The sequence below is a fragment of the Hydra vulgaris genome, chromosome 01, assembly GCF_038396675.1.
Source record: "Hydra vulgaris chromosome 01, alternate assembly HydraT2T_AEP".
Taxonomy (NCBI): Eukaryota; Metazoa; Cnidaria; class Hydrozoa; order Anthoathecata; family Hydridae; genus Hydra; species Hydra vulgaris.
In genome coordinates, this window is record NC_088920.1 from 36,084,187 (window position 1) to 36,101,409 (window position 17,223).

Sequence of the window (17,223 nt, forward strand, 5' to 3'; positions counted from 1 at the left end):
TCAATCTCCTTTTAGAAGCTCCGCTTTCATATTTTCTTAGCATATTAATAATAACTGTATAACCTGAAAAGTGTTAAGCTATTTGTTTTTTCTCTTGAATCTTCTCTTAAGCAAGTTTAGCGCTACAGCTTTAATATGCATTCACAGAAGAATTCCTTTGGCACACCCTTACAAATACAATCGAAAAAATATTTTAGTAATAAATCAATTAAGCCATTATCTTCTACTCGTGATGATTCGGAATGTTTTTTTTTTTTTAGGTCTTTTACTGTTACCTGATAGTAATAATATACCGGATGGTATCTCTTTTTCTAGATACTTCAGCGCTACAGTGATTTTATCATAATCAACGTAAAAAAATTCTAAATATTGCCCATAGATATTTTACTTTTAAAGTTGACAACTTTATTTTTGTATATTTCAAACTTCCTTTAGCAGTAAGCTAAAGTTAACCATAATGTGTGTTCTTTAGACTTCAATTTTTCAGAAGATTTTTGAAAAAGTGATTAGGTAGTTTAGATAACAAAACCACCATTTTGAGAAAGCCTAAGTCGAATTCAAAAGTTTATGGAAAGATGGAAAATTAAAATTATCATTGATGGTACATAGATATTCTTATCTCTTATTCTTGTGTTCCAAGTTTGAATTACACTTTTTTAAGTGGTTAAGGAGCACCGCGCTAGATGGCAGTGCCCGTGAAACCATTCACATGGATCTCTTCACCGCCAACCAGATTAATATTTCTACAACGCATTGATGCATCTAGTTTATTTTTTCCTCAGGGTCTTCGGTACGTAGTCCTTATAAATTAATTATAAATATAAGGTAAGTTTGGAAACAAACAATATTTGTTTTTAAATTTGAATCCTGAACTGCGCGGTGTTTTTACTACTATTGCGACGCTCAAAACTTATGGCGCTAAATAATTTTCTGACGAATAACTTTTGAATTATTGGGAAATCTGTTTGAATAATTCGGTGGAATAAAACTATTTTGTAGTTATTTTTATTTAACAACAATAAGTTTTTAAAAACTGCTAACAAAATCCAATGGATCATTATGCAAGTGTCATAACTAATACAGACGATATAGTAATAGAGTTTATTTATCGAGGAGTAAAGACAAAATTTGTTAGACCACTTATGGGAGAATTAGGAAAAACATTGCAGCGAATTTCGTTAAAACTTGATCCTCAAAAAAAAACCAAGAACAACAAAAACAAAAATGCTGTTTTAAGTTATTCTACCGACAAAGTTAAAGTTTTAGTTTTTGATAAATACGCGAATGTAGTAAATGATAAGATAACAAACAAAGAAAGTTTTCAAGAAGGTTTTTGTATGCAAATAGTTTCTCAAAGGTATATTGTTCAACTAAACCCGCCAACTATTGTAAAATTACAGCTGCCTGAATGCATTATGACAGGTTTTCCTGTTTATCCTCAACTAGAATTATTTTTTGCTAACCTTAAAGAATCTAAATTTTTGTGGTTTAAATCTTCAAGTATTGATAAAGAATGGGAGGTCATTGGTGAAAGTTATTGCTACACCCCTGTCAATAATGATATAATGTTTCGTCTAAAGTGTGTTTGTCAACCTAGTGATGGTAATAAATACGGTCCTTTTTCAGAGGAAGTTATAAGTAGCCCTGTTTTACCTGGTCCGGGAGTTTGTGTATTTGAAAATAGACATCTTTATACTCTTAAACATATTGAATCTTATGACAAATTGCGTATTATTACATATAATATTTTAGCAGATGTTTTTTGTGACAGTGAGTATGCACATGAAGTCCTCTATCCATACTGTCCAAAATATGCTTTAAAATTAAGTTACAGAATGAATTTGCTCATAAAAGAACTTATTGGCTTCAATGCAGATATATTGTGCTTGCAAGAGTGCGAATTGAAAATGTTCCAAGTTTCTTTGAAACCTGTATTACAAATTTATAATTATGAAGGGTATTTAAATTTGAAAACAGGTAAAATGCCTGAGGGGGAAGCTATTTTTATCAGAAAAAATAAATTTATTCACTTGAAGGATTTCAGTATTTCTGTTAAAGAAGCATTATATTTAGAGTGTAATAAAGATATTTTAGCTGCAATTCAAAAAAATGATATTTTTGATTTGCTGTGTAAAAAATCATCTATTGCACAAATTCACATTCTTGCAGAGAATAAAATAAATGGAAGGCACTTATGTATATTCAACACTCATCTTTATTTTAAACCTGGTGCACAGTTAATTAGAGTTCTTCAAATAGCTGTTCTTTTAAACTACGTTGAAAAAATTTTAAAAGAACATCAGACCAAATGCTTTTTAATTATGTGTGGAGATTATAATTCTAAAAAAGGAGATCCTGTACTGCAGTTTTTAAATGAGAAATCTTACTCTCTAAAACTACTTTATAATTTAGATTGTGTATTGCAATGTCCTTTTCAACTTGAAAATGTGACAGGATTTCCATTGTTTACTGTTTTTGTGCCACAGTTTAGGGAAACATTGGATTATATATTTGTTGATGAAAATTTTACCTTGGATGGATTTGTTCCAATTCCTTTAGCAGAAGAGCTAGAAGTATTTTGTGCTTTACCTTCAGTAGTTTCACCATCAGACCATATACCTTTAATTGTTGATTTAAATTGGAAATGATTTTTTTTAAACGTTTTTTTAAGTTTTTATAGTTTAGTTTTTTTAAAGTTTCTATTTATCTTAAGATAATAAAATCATTTTACTCTTTCAAAATCTAAATAAGTTATCTCAAAACAAGTAAAATATTTTTTACTTAACATTATAAATTGTATTCTATTCCATAATGTAAAATATGTATCTGAAATTTAAGATTGAGTCCATAAAATTGTGCCTCAGCTATTACTATCAGATAATGTTTTATTTTTTGTTGTTTTATGTGTTTCTGCTTTTATCAACGTATTTATGCACACAAAAAAATATAAGTACAATAAACAATATATTTTTTGCTTATTAAATAATTAAATATATTTATTTTTGAACTATTGTAAACAAGTTCTTAACCCCCTTTCTCTTGTAAAATATTAAAAGCAATTGTATCACATTGCTTTTTTATTGGGCATATTTAAAAAATGTATTTTGTTTATTTTACAAAAGTTTATTTTACAAAAGTAGTTTATGTCTGAAAATTACACATAGAAAAAAACTGTAATAATATAAGTTAAAAAGAATCACAAACTATAATGTAACATAAATAAAACATTTTATTAATTGATTTATCATCTTCATAAAAAGTACTTTTAATATACAACATATTTTTTGCATATAAAAAAGTATATTTATTTGTTTTTCAACTATTCTAAACAAGTTCTTAATTTTTCTCTTGTAAATAGTTAAAAGCAAATGTATCGCATTGCTTTTGTTACTGGACATGTTTAAAAAAATGCATCATCAGTAAATTGCTTTGAAAACTGACTGTTTGTTTATTTTAAAAAGTAGTTAATGCCTAAAAATTAATTATAGAAAAATCTGTAAATTCTTTTATACATTTATTAGTTACATGCTTGATTTAAACAATTTTTTATATTAAAGTATTTTTTTATAAAGTTGATAGTTAATCAGTTGTTTTATTTGCACTACATTAAAATTTGTGTGTTTTGTCATAAATTCTGATAAGTTTGTTTAATCTTTTACTATGCTATGTTTTTTTACTATGGTTTTAGTAAAAACATCACTGAGGGTTTGAATTTAAGCAAGCAGTATCTATTGCTTGACACTTTATACAGCAACAAAAGTTATCTTATTTGAAAAACTAGTATATACTGTAGATTTTCATTTTATGTGCATAGTCTAAAGTAAAAGATAAAATTAGTTTTCTCTTAAATATTACATTATATATATATATATATATATATATATATATATATATATATATATATATATATATATATATATATTTATATTTTTTGTTTTGTTATTCACCTCCTTAAGGCCGAGAAGGCCACTACAGATGAGGAGGCTACTTAATAGTGGTTATAACCCTTCTCTCAACTCTATAACTCCGAAACACGAGCCTTGACGAACAAGGCCGCTGCGCGGAGAAACAAGTTAAGCGCAGTACTACCAGAGACGTGGTGGGGATTGAACTCGGAACCTCTCGCTTATGAAGCGAGCGCTTTACCACTACACCACTACCGTATTTATATATATATATATATATATATATATATATATATATATATATATATATATATATATATATTTATATATTTATACATATATATATATATATATATATATATATATATATATATATATATATATATATATATATATATATATATATATATAATTTCTTTCTTGAAGAATAAAATTATCAATTGCAGTGAGATTTAACTTTAGGGAGTTAACTTATATAAAAACATTTATTAAATAAAAAAATCTATTTTAATGCAGAAAATATTTTTAAATACATATTTTTTAATACAGCAGCAAATAAACTCTTAATTTTTTATTTTATTTTTGTATTAATTACATTTATAGCTGTAAAAATGTATTTATTCATCGGTTGAAGTTATTAGCTTGGAAGAAAAATGTTTAGATGCAATTTTTCTCATGGAATCAACAGGTACAATATTTAAAAATTTATAAGCAAATAATTGCTCATCTTTTATTTATATAAGTAATCAATCAAATAAAGTAGTAATATATTTATGCAAATGTATTTACAGTTATATTATAAGTTAGGTAATATTACATTTATTAAATATAAATGTTACCTAACTTATATTGTAACTAATTTATATCATAGCCAACTTATATTGAACCCAACTTATATATTTATCTATATTTATTAGAACAGTTAATACATATTTACAGTGATTAATTGGATAAATAATCTCTGAAGATATTTAATTTATGATAAATATATATTTTTAATAATATCTTAATCAAAAAGGTAGTGTAGTGTTGTGGATGTCACTAGTTTTTCATTGATGGTATAGTTGTATCAGTCAATGATATAGCTGTAGCTGCAGTCTACAGCTATATCATCAACGCAGACACAGCAAAGTCTTAACTGATGTAAATTGGAATAGGAGTGTACATATATGGAGGTATATATTTGACTTTTTTAATCAACCAAACAAAAAAATATATATGTTGCATCACAAAATTTAAAAAACTAAATCATTGACCCCTTTCCCCCTATTGTGTGACATAATTTATGGACAAATTAAGTAAAAGTAGTAAAAGTAAAGTAAAAATCAAATTTTGAAAACAATAAAAGAATATAAAACTTATTTGATCCCGTCAAAACAGAGGCATCATCACTGCAAAATTCTAGTAAATATTTGGATTAGTTGGAATTCGAAGCTTTCCCCGAATGAATTTGTGCTTCCATTAGTTAAGATACTGGAAGATCTGAGTATTTCTAAATGTAGAACAATGTTGTTTTTAGCAATAGAGTATGCCATTTTTTGCTAAATTTGCTTTCAAGTGCTCACTTTTTTCTGAGTTCAACAAGTTTGGAAATCTGTCTATGGGTTTCAGAAACTTTGTGTTAACATTCTTTCTTTCTTAATGACATTAACCGTGAGTCAGAGATTCAAAATTAGACATTATGGAGCATACAATCCATTTTTGGACTAATTTTCTAGTTTTATTGTATTGCAAACAGAGCATCTAATCTTTCCACCAATGCATAATAAAAAACTGTTTTTAGCATTGAATTCATAATAATTTATTGCCTAACATTTAGGGAAATGGTTGCTAATGATGAACAACTCGTTGCTAATATGCTGATAAAATAATAACTTGATAACTCATTGCTAATATGCTGATAAAATAATAACATGATGAATGATCTGTATCTCCACCAGACACAATGTTAACATGTAGTTTAGGTAGTGCAGGTGCAGAAAAAAAAGTTTGATAACTTTTGCTGTTTATCTTTTGTAGACATTTACATTTATGAAAATGATGTTTTATTTTTAATTTAACTTTATCAATGTTAATTTAAATTAATAAATCAAATATATTCTGAAAAAGTTATTATTTTTTAAACATCTTCGCTTCCAACCAGGCTGCAAGCAACCACTAGTTAAAGTTGGAAGTTACTGGAAGAGAAAAGACGAAGATTGTAGAGCAAGATAACGATTGACAGACAACTTAAAGGGTTGCAAATTATATGAATCAGGAAAACAAGATGAAGGAAGCGAATTCCAAAGAACTGATGTTCGAGGAAAAAAACTAGACGAAGAATCGTTTTTGGAGCACTTAGGAACACTCACAGAAAAAGGATGAGACTTAATTGAATGACGAGTAACACAAGAATGAATTTTAGTAGATGGCACAAGAGACGCTAGCTCTTTAGAGCAGTGCCCATTATAGTATTTGTAAAAAAGAGAAAGAGAAGCAACATTACGACGATGTGATAATGGTTGGCGGTTGGCTGCAAGAGCAGGTCCAACTATGCTTACAATGCATTTTTGCACCTTGTCTAAAAGAGAAAGGGCAATTTCATGGATATTTAAATAAACTAAAATAAAAAAAGAATAGAAATAGACAATATAATACAAGGATCTTTTTAAAAATGCATTTTATATTGACAAAAAAATAACAACAAAACTTCAATAAATATAAAAACTGACAACAAATACTTATTGATGATAATAGATTATTTATTACACAAAATATTATTAGCAAAAAAACTTTATTGCGTTAATTAATGTCTTTGATTAAAATACTTGAAATTATTTTTACTGGAAATTGTTTTTTTATAATTAAACTTTCTAATTATTATTACAAATTCTTTAGTCTGTAAATTACACGGCTTTAAATTTAGTTAATAAGCAAAACAAAAAGATCACAATATTTCCCTTGAAGAGTCATATATTAAACCAAAAATTAAAATCGCTGTTTAACATTTAATAAAAATAACCACGCAAAAGTGAAAATGATCTTCTACTTTTATTAATGAAATAAAGTAGGTGTTGCATAATTTATGGATGATCTCACTGAAAATAACAACAACTCAAAAACACGAAGGTGGAACAGTTGCAAAAAAGTAATAAAAAAAAGTGGAATGATTTCATAATTTGTCGGCTTAAGAGGAATATCATTCCTCTGGGTTCCCCCTTACTTTGACTGCTGTATATATACAGTGGTGTGTGAAATAATAGGTAACAAGCGTCTATCACATCATATTTAGAAAAGTGTTGGACATAAATGCAGGAATTCCACAGATGTGTCTAACCTCACTTTCTTATGTATATTGTGTTGTTTGCTGGTGATGTATAAACAAGTTTGTGCATGTATTTATTTGATTTTTCTTGAATACTTTAATTTAAAGTGTGCAAAATAATAGGTAATTTTAAATTAAATTATTTACAATAATTATTAATTTATTTACTTGAAAGGTTAATTTTATTAACATTTTCTATGAAATTAGAAAGTAATTATTTTTTTAGGAAAAATAGGGTGTTTGGAAGTTTGAAAGAAAAAATGAAATTAGAAAGTAATTAGAAATTAGAAATTAAAAAAGAAAGTAATTGGAAATTAGAAAGAAAAAATAAAATTAGAAAGTAATTATTTTTTTAGGAAAAATAGGGTGTTTTGGAAGTTTGAAAGAAGTTAAATTAAAAATTTATGAAACAAGGGTAAGACTTTAAAAGAAATTTCAAATTTAATGGACTGTTCAATTAATATGGTATGCATTTCAATTAAAAAAGAAAATACACCGAAACACATGGTCAAATTAAGAAAATGTCTAGAAGAGATAATGAAAATATTGTACTTTATTCCAATAAAAGTTCTTTAGCAACATCAAAAGAAATAAAAACAAATTGATGCTTTAACAGTTAGAAAACGGCTTACTCAACAACACCTTGAAGCCAAGGTACCAAAGAAGTGTTCATTTTTATCACCAAAAAGTATTAAAAGTAGGAAAGATTTCGCTAGGGAGCATGTGGGCTGATTATCTTCAAAATGGCAAAATATTCTATAGAAGTCCAAAATTAACTTGTTTGGGTCAGCTGCACTGAATAAATACGTCAGAACACCAAAAGGACAAGAATATGATCCTATATATACTATAAAAACGGTTTAACATGGTGGAGGAAATATTAAAATATGGGGTTGGTTTTCATATTATGGAGTAGGTCCGCTTTTTTGGATTAAAGAAAATATGACCAAAGAAATATATTTAAATATACTGCTGGATGTTATGCTACCATTCACAGAAAAAATTCTACCTTTGATTTGGTTCTATCAACAAGATAATGACCCAAAGGATACTGCAAAGACTGTAAAAAATTGGTTTCATAACAAGAAAATTTGAGTTTTGAAGTGGCTAGCCCAATCACCGGGCATAAATCTAATAGAAAATCTCTGGCCACACATAAATAATGAATAAGGAAAACTTACTAAGGCCAAAAATAAAAATGAACTTTGGAAAAACATTCAATACATTTGCAAAAATATTTCAATAAGTAGATGCTAAATATTAGTTGATATCATGTCGAAAAGATGTGTGGCGATAACTGTAAATAAAGGGTATACAACCAAATACAAATAAATCATAAGTAAATTAAATTTTTAATTTTTATTATTCATTATTTCCAAAAATATGTACTTAATTTTAATTTATCTATTTTTTTGCACAGTAGATATTTGCAAAAATAATCTAGTTATATAGGCTAGTAAATAAATTTTGTTTTGTAATAGTTTCATTCATTTAAAATGTTACTTTAAATATGTTAAATTTATTGTTTAATAACCAATTAAATAAATTAGATTTTATATATATATATATATATATATATATATATATATATATATATATATATATATATATATATATATATATATATATATATATGTATATATATAAATATATATATAAATATATATATATATATGTGTATATATATATATATACAAATGTATATATATATATACAAATGTATATATACATATATATATGTATATATATATATATATGTATATATACATATATATATATATATATATATATATATATATATATATATATATATATATACATATATATATATATATATATACATATATATATATATATATATATATATATATATATATATATATATATATATATATATATATATATATATATATATATATATATATATATACAAATGTATATATATACATAGTTTTTTTAAATTTTAAAAATTATTTTTTTCTTTTTAAATTAGTTTAACATATATTTATGTTGAACTATAACTTTATGTATGGCTATAGTTATATATAAGAAAGAAAAGTAAATCATAGAAATAAAAATAAGGTATTCAAAAATCAATTACTCAAAATATTCAATATTTCAAATAAATCGATTAAAAAAATGAAAAGGTATAAGCATATTTGTACAGCTTCTAATTTATGTAAATTTTAGTAATAATGTAGTTTAAAAAATATAATTCGGTTTGACAATTTATATACATTTTAGCTTACTTAATTTATTAAACCTTGAAAAGCGAAAAAACCTTTTTTTTATGATAAAGTAACCAATATACACATACAGCAAGATAGGATATTAATATATTAAACAATTTGATTTATAAAAATTTATAAAAATTTCCAGAATAAATTTACGCAACTTTTATAATAATTTTTGTTTGTATTAAGACCAGTCCTGAGTAAAATACTTTATAAAAGTATTTCAAATACTAATACAAATACTGGAACAAAAAAGTATTTTAAATACAAATACAAATACTTCGAAAATATTTAAAATACTAAATACAAAATACTTTACCAAAATTTACAACTATAGCAATTTTCAAAATTTATTTTTGTCATTGCTCGAAAGTAATTTTTAGTCATTATACTGCATTTATATCAAAATATCATTCATTCAGTCGTCCACGTTTGTTTTTAGCAGCAACAGTTTTTCGAACATCATATCACATTGACAGTTACGTCTAGGGGTTTGTATTTGTCCCGCTGTGCTAAACAGTTGTTCAACTGGAGCCGACGATGGTACAGTGTTATTGAATATGACAAATAGTGACAGAACAGTCTTATACTTATTCAGAGCATTCAAACTTTTATCTTTATCATTCATATACAACATGCACTCTTGATGAGCACCATTTGTTGCACCAGCATTTTAAGTGTCATCATTATATACAACAGAATTTTCATTTGTGCTAACATTGCTGCAGCAAATAATTTAGCATATTTTAACTGTCAATTTTGAAACGCTTCCAATTTCACTTGTAAGCTATGCAAATGTGGAAACACATGAGCATAATACACATTATCTCCTTGTAAAGTATCCAATGTTGTAGCAACAGGTTTCATTACCATGACATATTCTTGCAGGCTTTCTATTTCTTGCTTTTTAAATTTTAAAAAGGTACCATCTACAATGGCTGGTAAAATTTATTTATTTTCTTGATTTTCATTTACTGATTCGAAGGTCTTTTTATTTTCGCTGTTAACCGCAGCCATCTTTAATTTAAAATAATTCTTGCGATATAATTTAATAATTATCCTAATGAAACCAAGGTAGATAAATAAAACAAGAAATAATTCAGAATAAATAGTATCTAAGTGAAACTTCAGAGTAAACAGCAACAAAATGGACGATGTACATTGAAATGCTCTAATTAGAATTTGAATTATAAGCATTTTCAATAAGTATTTTCAATGAGTATAAAATACAAAATACTAATAACAAGTATTTTAAGTACAAATACTAAATACTTCCAACAAAAGTATTATAAAATACAAGTACAAATAAATATAGTGAAAGTATTTAAAATAGTATTTTAAATACTTGGTATTTAAAATACTCCCAGCACTGATTAAGACCCTAAAACTTTTAATTTGTTTTTTCATTTTAAATTTATTTTCAAAAACAATTACAAAACTATTTAAAAAATATATATTTTAAATAATTGAATTGTGTTTTACAAACCTCCTGTTGAACAATTTAAATTTTTTAGAAGGTTCTTATTTGAGTTCCCATTTCGCATCTTGAATATAAATCTTTTTTCCTATCTAATATTGGCGCATCCAATATTAGATAAGAAATATCAACATCAAGACGTAATTCTAACATTTTCAGTTGTTTAGTCTGTCACTGGTAAATTTAAAGTATTATAGTAATACTAATAAAGTGTTATTGTACATGTTTAATGTTTATAGTCAAATATTTAATTGTAGGTTCAAGGTTTCTTTTTCAAAAGAGAAACGAGAAAATTGATTGGAGGCGGTTAGGTAAGGAATTTTGAAAGTTGGGTTGTGATTTTTATTGAAATAAAGTACATAATCAATAATAAACATTGTTGCATAATCATTATCATTATAGTAGGCTGCATATTTACATAATCATTATGGTAGGTTGCATATTTATCATCATCTTATAGTAGGTTGCATATTTATCAAAATCATTATAGTAGGTTGCTTATTTATTATAATAAATTATTTTAGGTTATCATTATAGTAGTTTGCATGATTATTATATATTTACTGACAGCAGTAGTGTGAATGTAGATTCGTTACAGATATTAAGTTTAAAATTATTGAGATTATTTACATGTTTTATTATATGTTTTCCATAAGAGATCAGTAGTGAATGATAATCCAAGAAAATGCAAAAAGAGGAATTTTCTTTTCTGAATCACTTTCAACAAGGCTGCAAGCAACCACTATTAAGTTAGGAGTTACTAGAAGAAAAAAAAGAATAGAGTTATAGAGCAAGGAAACGATTGATAGACTTAAAAAGTTGTAGGTTGTATGAGTCAGGAAAACATGAAGATGGGAGATAGTTCCAAAAGATTAAGGTGCGGGGAAAAAAACTAGATAAATAAAAGTTTTTAGAGCATGCAGGAACAGGTACAGTAAAAGAATGAGACTTTGCTGAATGACAAGTCAAGCGAGATTAGATTTAGTTGATGGAACTAGAGATGGTGGCGCCTTTGAACAGCAACCATAATAATATTTGTAGAAAAGAGAAAGAAATGCAACTTTACGACAATGAAAGCAGGTCCAACTACATTTACAATGCATTTTTGGACCTTGTTTAGAAAAGAAAGAGCATCATTAGAAAACCATTCCAAATATGACAACAGTATTCCATACAGGGATGAAAAAGAGATTTATAGAAGTAGAGAATGGAATCAGGAGTAAGAAAATGGTAAGCACGATAAATAGCAGCAATCTTAACGGATGCTAATTTAGCAATCAATTATATATGTGGTTTCCATGAAAGTTCAGTAGTAAGCGATAATCCAAAAAGGCATAAATAAAAAGGGCTCAGTGAAAGGGTTGCCATTCATCAATATAGGAATGTTAAGAGTATTGCAATAGTTGTTTGCAGTAAATAGAGTTTTGTTGGAGTTAAATTTTAAAAGCTACTGCGAGCCACAATCTGTTACAGAAATGAGGTCAGATTCAAGATCTGACCTCACTTCTACCTGAGAGCGACCTGTTCTAAGCAATCAAAAAGAGAAGACTTTTTGTCAAGACAGTAGAATAAAGTTGAGTCATTTGTAGTAAGAGCTACTTTAGATGTTAGGTTTTCAGCAAAATCATTAATGTAGATAAGAAACAAAACAGGACCATGGATAGAACCTTGAGGTACCCCAAAAGTTACTGAAAATGAAGAGTGCTAGCCTTCGAGGGTGATTTTAAAAAAGCGATTAGAAATAAATTTTTAATTTTAGGAATATCAACAATATTGCGATAGTTGTTTGCTGTAAATAACTGAGATATGATGGAGTTGAAATTTGCTAGCCACTGTGAGCCCAAGCTGTCACAAAAGAGAGATGAAATTCAGAATTGGCTTCCAGTTTTAAGAGATTGAAAAGAGAAGGCTTTTTGTCAAAATAGGAGTATACAGTTGGGTTGTCAACAAATAGAGCCATTTTAGATGTAAGATTGTCAGAAGGGTTATCAATATAGATAAGAAACAATACAGGATCACAGATAAGACCTTGATCTTGAGAACATTGAAAATCGTATTGATTATCAGAGAATAAGTTGTTAAACTCATAATGAGATGTTAGAAATTTGTTGATTGAAGACTTCGGGGCCAAAAAATAGGGACTCCTTGTCTTCTTTTTTTTAAACTTATTTGAGTCAATTAACCAGAGTTTTTAGGGATGAAATAGTCGACTATATAAAGTTTCAATTATGCTGTAAAAAATTATAATTTATTTTTGATTTTATTTCTTAGCTCAAAAAATAACTATTTTTTTTAGGTTGAAGTATTTCTACTAAAATGCTTTATATAACAAACTTGTTCGAGTCTAAATGCGTCTTAACTTCAAGTGTAAATAACCTACATAAATTTACATAATTAGTTAAATAACCTACATAAAATAGTTATTAAAATCGTTAACTTGTAAATTAAACGCATATTTAAACCAAAATTTTGTAATGGGTTTTTATTTAATTTTAATGATAAGTTATAGCAACTCAAAAATAACTTTATTCTGACAACGTGCTCAGACACAATTAATAGGCTTCAATTGCTACACTTGTAAAATTATACTTTCTAACTGTGTTTAAAAAGCCTATTAAAACTTTTCTATTGGTAAAGTCATATCAGTTAGTTTGAACAATAACATTAGGAAAATGCATTTTTTACTTTGGCATCACCATAGGTATCAAACCTCTGACCTCTTGTTTCTGAGCCACAACTCTAACCACTGCGCCACGGCTGCAGTAAATTTAAATTAATAAACTTATAGAAGTTCAAAAAGGTAAGTTAGGAAATGTTCATATGCTGATATAAAATTTAAAAAATCCATGAGTCTTGGAGTCCAACAGTTTTTGATGGGCAGGACTCCGGGTAAAAACAGGGACTCTAGACTCCAACTTCGCATCCCTGCTCAAAGACCTTGCTAATAATAGAGAGAAGATTGATTGGACAATAGTTAAAGGGGTCAGAGTTTTTAAACATTGGAACCAACAATTAGGCTTTTCATCATGCAGGAAAACAGGGCTTAGTCATTCATTGATTAAATAGTTTAGAGAGAATTGAAGAGAGTTCTGGAAAACACTTTTGTAAGAATATGACAGGGATGTTGTCAGGACTACAAACTGTAGAAGAGTTTAATTGAGAAATGACTTGTGTAAAAGAAACGAGAGTGGTTTGAATGTTTAACAATGGGTTAACCTGTCTAACTGGAATGACATTAAGAGTATTGCTATTAGATTTAAGAATTGAGTTAGAGGAAAAGTTCTTTGCAGGGTCAGTGGTGTTAGAGACATTTAGTGTGATGAGAATTAAAGTCGCTTATAACAACAAGAATAATAAAAATAAATTTGTAAAAAAAAATTTTTCATGTACAAAAAGTTAATAATATAAATAAAATTAAAAACTGTATATTTTTAGTAAGTAATATTTTCAAAAGTTTAACATTTAACAATGAAAGTAAAATGTTCAAGTCATTAGTTATATAGTATTTAATAAAACAACTAGATTTTGGAAAGATCTCATCAGAGTATATATCCTGAAAATCATAAATATTCTTGTGATCTTTTTTATTTTTATAAAGACTTTACTGTGTTCATTATTTGTAAAAGAAGCGCTTAAAGAAAGTGAATAAACTAAGGTCATTCATGCAGTCTTGTGCTTTTTCTTAAATTTGAAGAGCAAGTTTTATCAATAGTTTTCAATAATTTTTTTGGTTTGCAAAAATATTTTCTACTTAATCCATGGCACCATATGCAAAAATAACTTAACTATACAAGAATTATGCTGAATGTAAAATTTTAGTTAAAAAATTGAAACAGATAACACAAAACATTGGTGGGTGACTGAAGTTAGCTTAATTTTTAGTATCTGTCGCCTTGTTGGCAACCAACCGAAATGTGGCTGTACACGACTGGTGTATATACATACATATATATATATATATATATATATATATATATATATATATATATATATATATATATATATATATATATATATATATATATATATATATATATGTATGTATATATATATATATATATATATATATATATATATATATATATATATATATATATATATATATATATATATATATATATATATATATATATATATATATCAGGGCTCGAATTAACGTAAAAAAATCTAATCGCAATTTTTTTGTTGCTCATAACCCCTCCTCCACTCCCGCCAGAGGGGAGGGGGCATTATTTATTTTAACTTATTTATAATAACATATATAATAAGTCTCATTTTTGCATAAGATATCATAACATTTACGTTTAGCGGTTGTAAAGTAGCTTTAGTTGTAATTTACATTATTAATATTATTATAATGCATTAAATCTAACCGCTGTATTTTTGTAAAATAAATAAACTTGATATAATCTTCTTTTAATTAATTATTTCATTTTTTATTTTATTTACATATTTTAAACTGTTTAAAACAACTAGAATATTTAATTTTCTATAAATTTTGTAACAGCAAAAAAAATTATTTAAAACTCTAACAAAACAATCTATACATTTGAAACAGTTATAAAAAACTGTTAAAAATGACAATAACATTATCGTGATGTTAAAACTTGTTTTGACTTTGATTTGAAAAACTTGTTTTGACTTTGATTTGAAAAACTTGTTTTGACTTTGATTTGAAAAACTTGTTTTGACTTTGATTTGAAAAACTTGTTTTGACTTTGATTTGAAAATTTTAAAACTTATCATTTTCACGAAAACCAGCACAATCACAAACAAGAATGATAATTAAATTCTTATTAAGTAAGTTTTCTTATCTAAGTAACCTTATCAAATTCCCGTCATATTTCTATCTATTGCTTTTTCATTCAATGTATTTTTTAATAAAAGTTAATGTTCACTTTTTTTATTCAATAAAATAAAGCAAAAGAAAAAAATGTGTCTAATTAATAGAATCTTTTACGATCTAATACTTTTTTTGATTGCTAATAGAAAAATTATTAAAATATTAGATCGTAATCGTAAATATTTTGATCGTTTATATCATTAAATTTGTTCATAATGAATGAGCTAAATCGGAAAAAAGCCCTTGAGAATTCGAGTTAAGAAAGTGACTTTTCAATCAATTAACTTTTATTTCTTTTTTCAATCAAAATCTTTTATTTCTTGATTCGAATAGGTATTTAACCGTTTGTTTTTTATAAATTTTTCCTTCCTTGAACAATCGGTCTTTTTCCTGCATTTGAACATTTTTGTCTATTGATTTTCTAAATCTTTTATTTTTCTTTCTTTTTATGCTCCGCTTTAAAAAAAAATAATCGTTACAGAAGTCACTGCAGTTTTATACTGTAAAAGAACACTAAATATTCGCAAATAGAGTACCAATCTTCTAAAATAAAAAAAGAATAATCACGAAAAAAAGATTGCAATAAAACAAATTTTAAGAAAAAACTAATCGCAAAGGTGCGAAAAGTAATCGTGATTCACGATCGCGATACGCTTAATTCGAGCCCTGTATATATATATATATATATATATATATATATATATATATATATATATATATATATATATATATATATATATATATATATATATATATATGTATATATATATATATATATATATATATATATATATATATATATATATATATATATATATATATATATAATTTAAAATCAAGAGATTACAATTTTAACAATAATTTTTCTTAATAAACAGAATCAAATGCTTTGGTAAAATCTAGAAATAAAATAATTATTTCCTAAACATTATCTATTGAACTTGTGATGATATCTAGAGATTCTAATAAGTTTGTCACACAACTTTTATTATTGATAAATTCATGTTGGTTTTTGTATATTAACATGTTTTCTAGATGAATATTTTATCATTTTATCTTTAATTATCCTTTCCATGACTTTAAAAACTACAGATGTTAAAGATGCAGGTCTATAGTTGCTTGGGCCCGATTTGTTACCATTTTTAAACAATGGAATGATATTAGCACACTGCCATAATTTTGGGAGTTTACTTATTTCAAATGATTTATTAAACATTTACAATTGTGGTTTGGCTAAAGCGGGTTTGCACTCTTTTAAATGGTTGTCTATTTTTGTTGCCTTGTCCAACTTTAGATAATTGTCTATTCCAGTTACAGTTGTCCAGCTTGCATAAGTTATTCTCTACAGCAGAAGTATTAAGATCCGGATTTCTACAGATTGTGTTTTGTGGTTTATTGAATACCGATGCAAAAAATATCTATTCAATCTATATGCAATTACTTGTAAATCAATTTCAATG

At 26.1% G+C, this 17,223-nt stretch overlaps 2 protein-coding genes across 3 annotated transcripts in view; both read left to right on the plus strand.

Annotated features, from left to right (window-relative positions):
* Positions 1-866: 866 nt before the first annotated feature.
* Positions 867-3,128, plus strand: LOC100204657 (2',5'-phosphodiesterase 12). Its single transcript, XM_065788026.1, has one exon. It carries the CDS (start codon positions 1,050-1,052, stop codon positions 2,646-2,648), a length of 1,599 nt encoding a protein of 532 aa, XP_065644098.1. The 5' UTR covers positions 867-1,049; the 3' UTR covers positions 2,649-3,128.
* A 1,373-nt stretch (positions 3,129-4,501) lies between these two features.
* LOC101241137 (uncharacterized) overlaps positions 4,502-17,223 on the plus strand; it is a 56,817-nt gene continuing 44,095 nt past the window's right edge. The window contains exons 1-2 of one of the 2 annotated variants that reach the window (XM_065788029.1): positions 4,502-4,593; positions 11,178-11,231. In XM_065788029.1, the coding sequence (XP_065644101.1) occupies positions 4,581-4,593; positions 11,178-11,231 (67 nt within the window). In that variant the 5' untranslated portion in view covers positions 4,502-4,580. The remainder of the gene's footprint in view (positions 4,594-11,177; positions 11,232-17,223) is intronic. The other variant, XM_065788028.1, reaches the window with a different exon arrangement.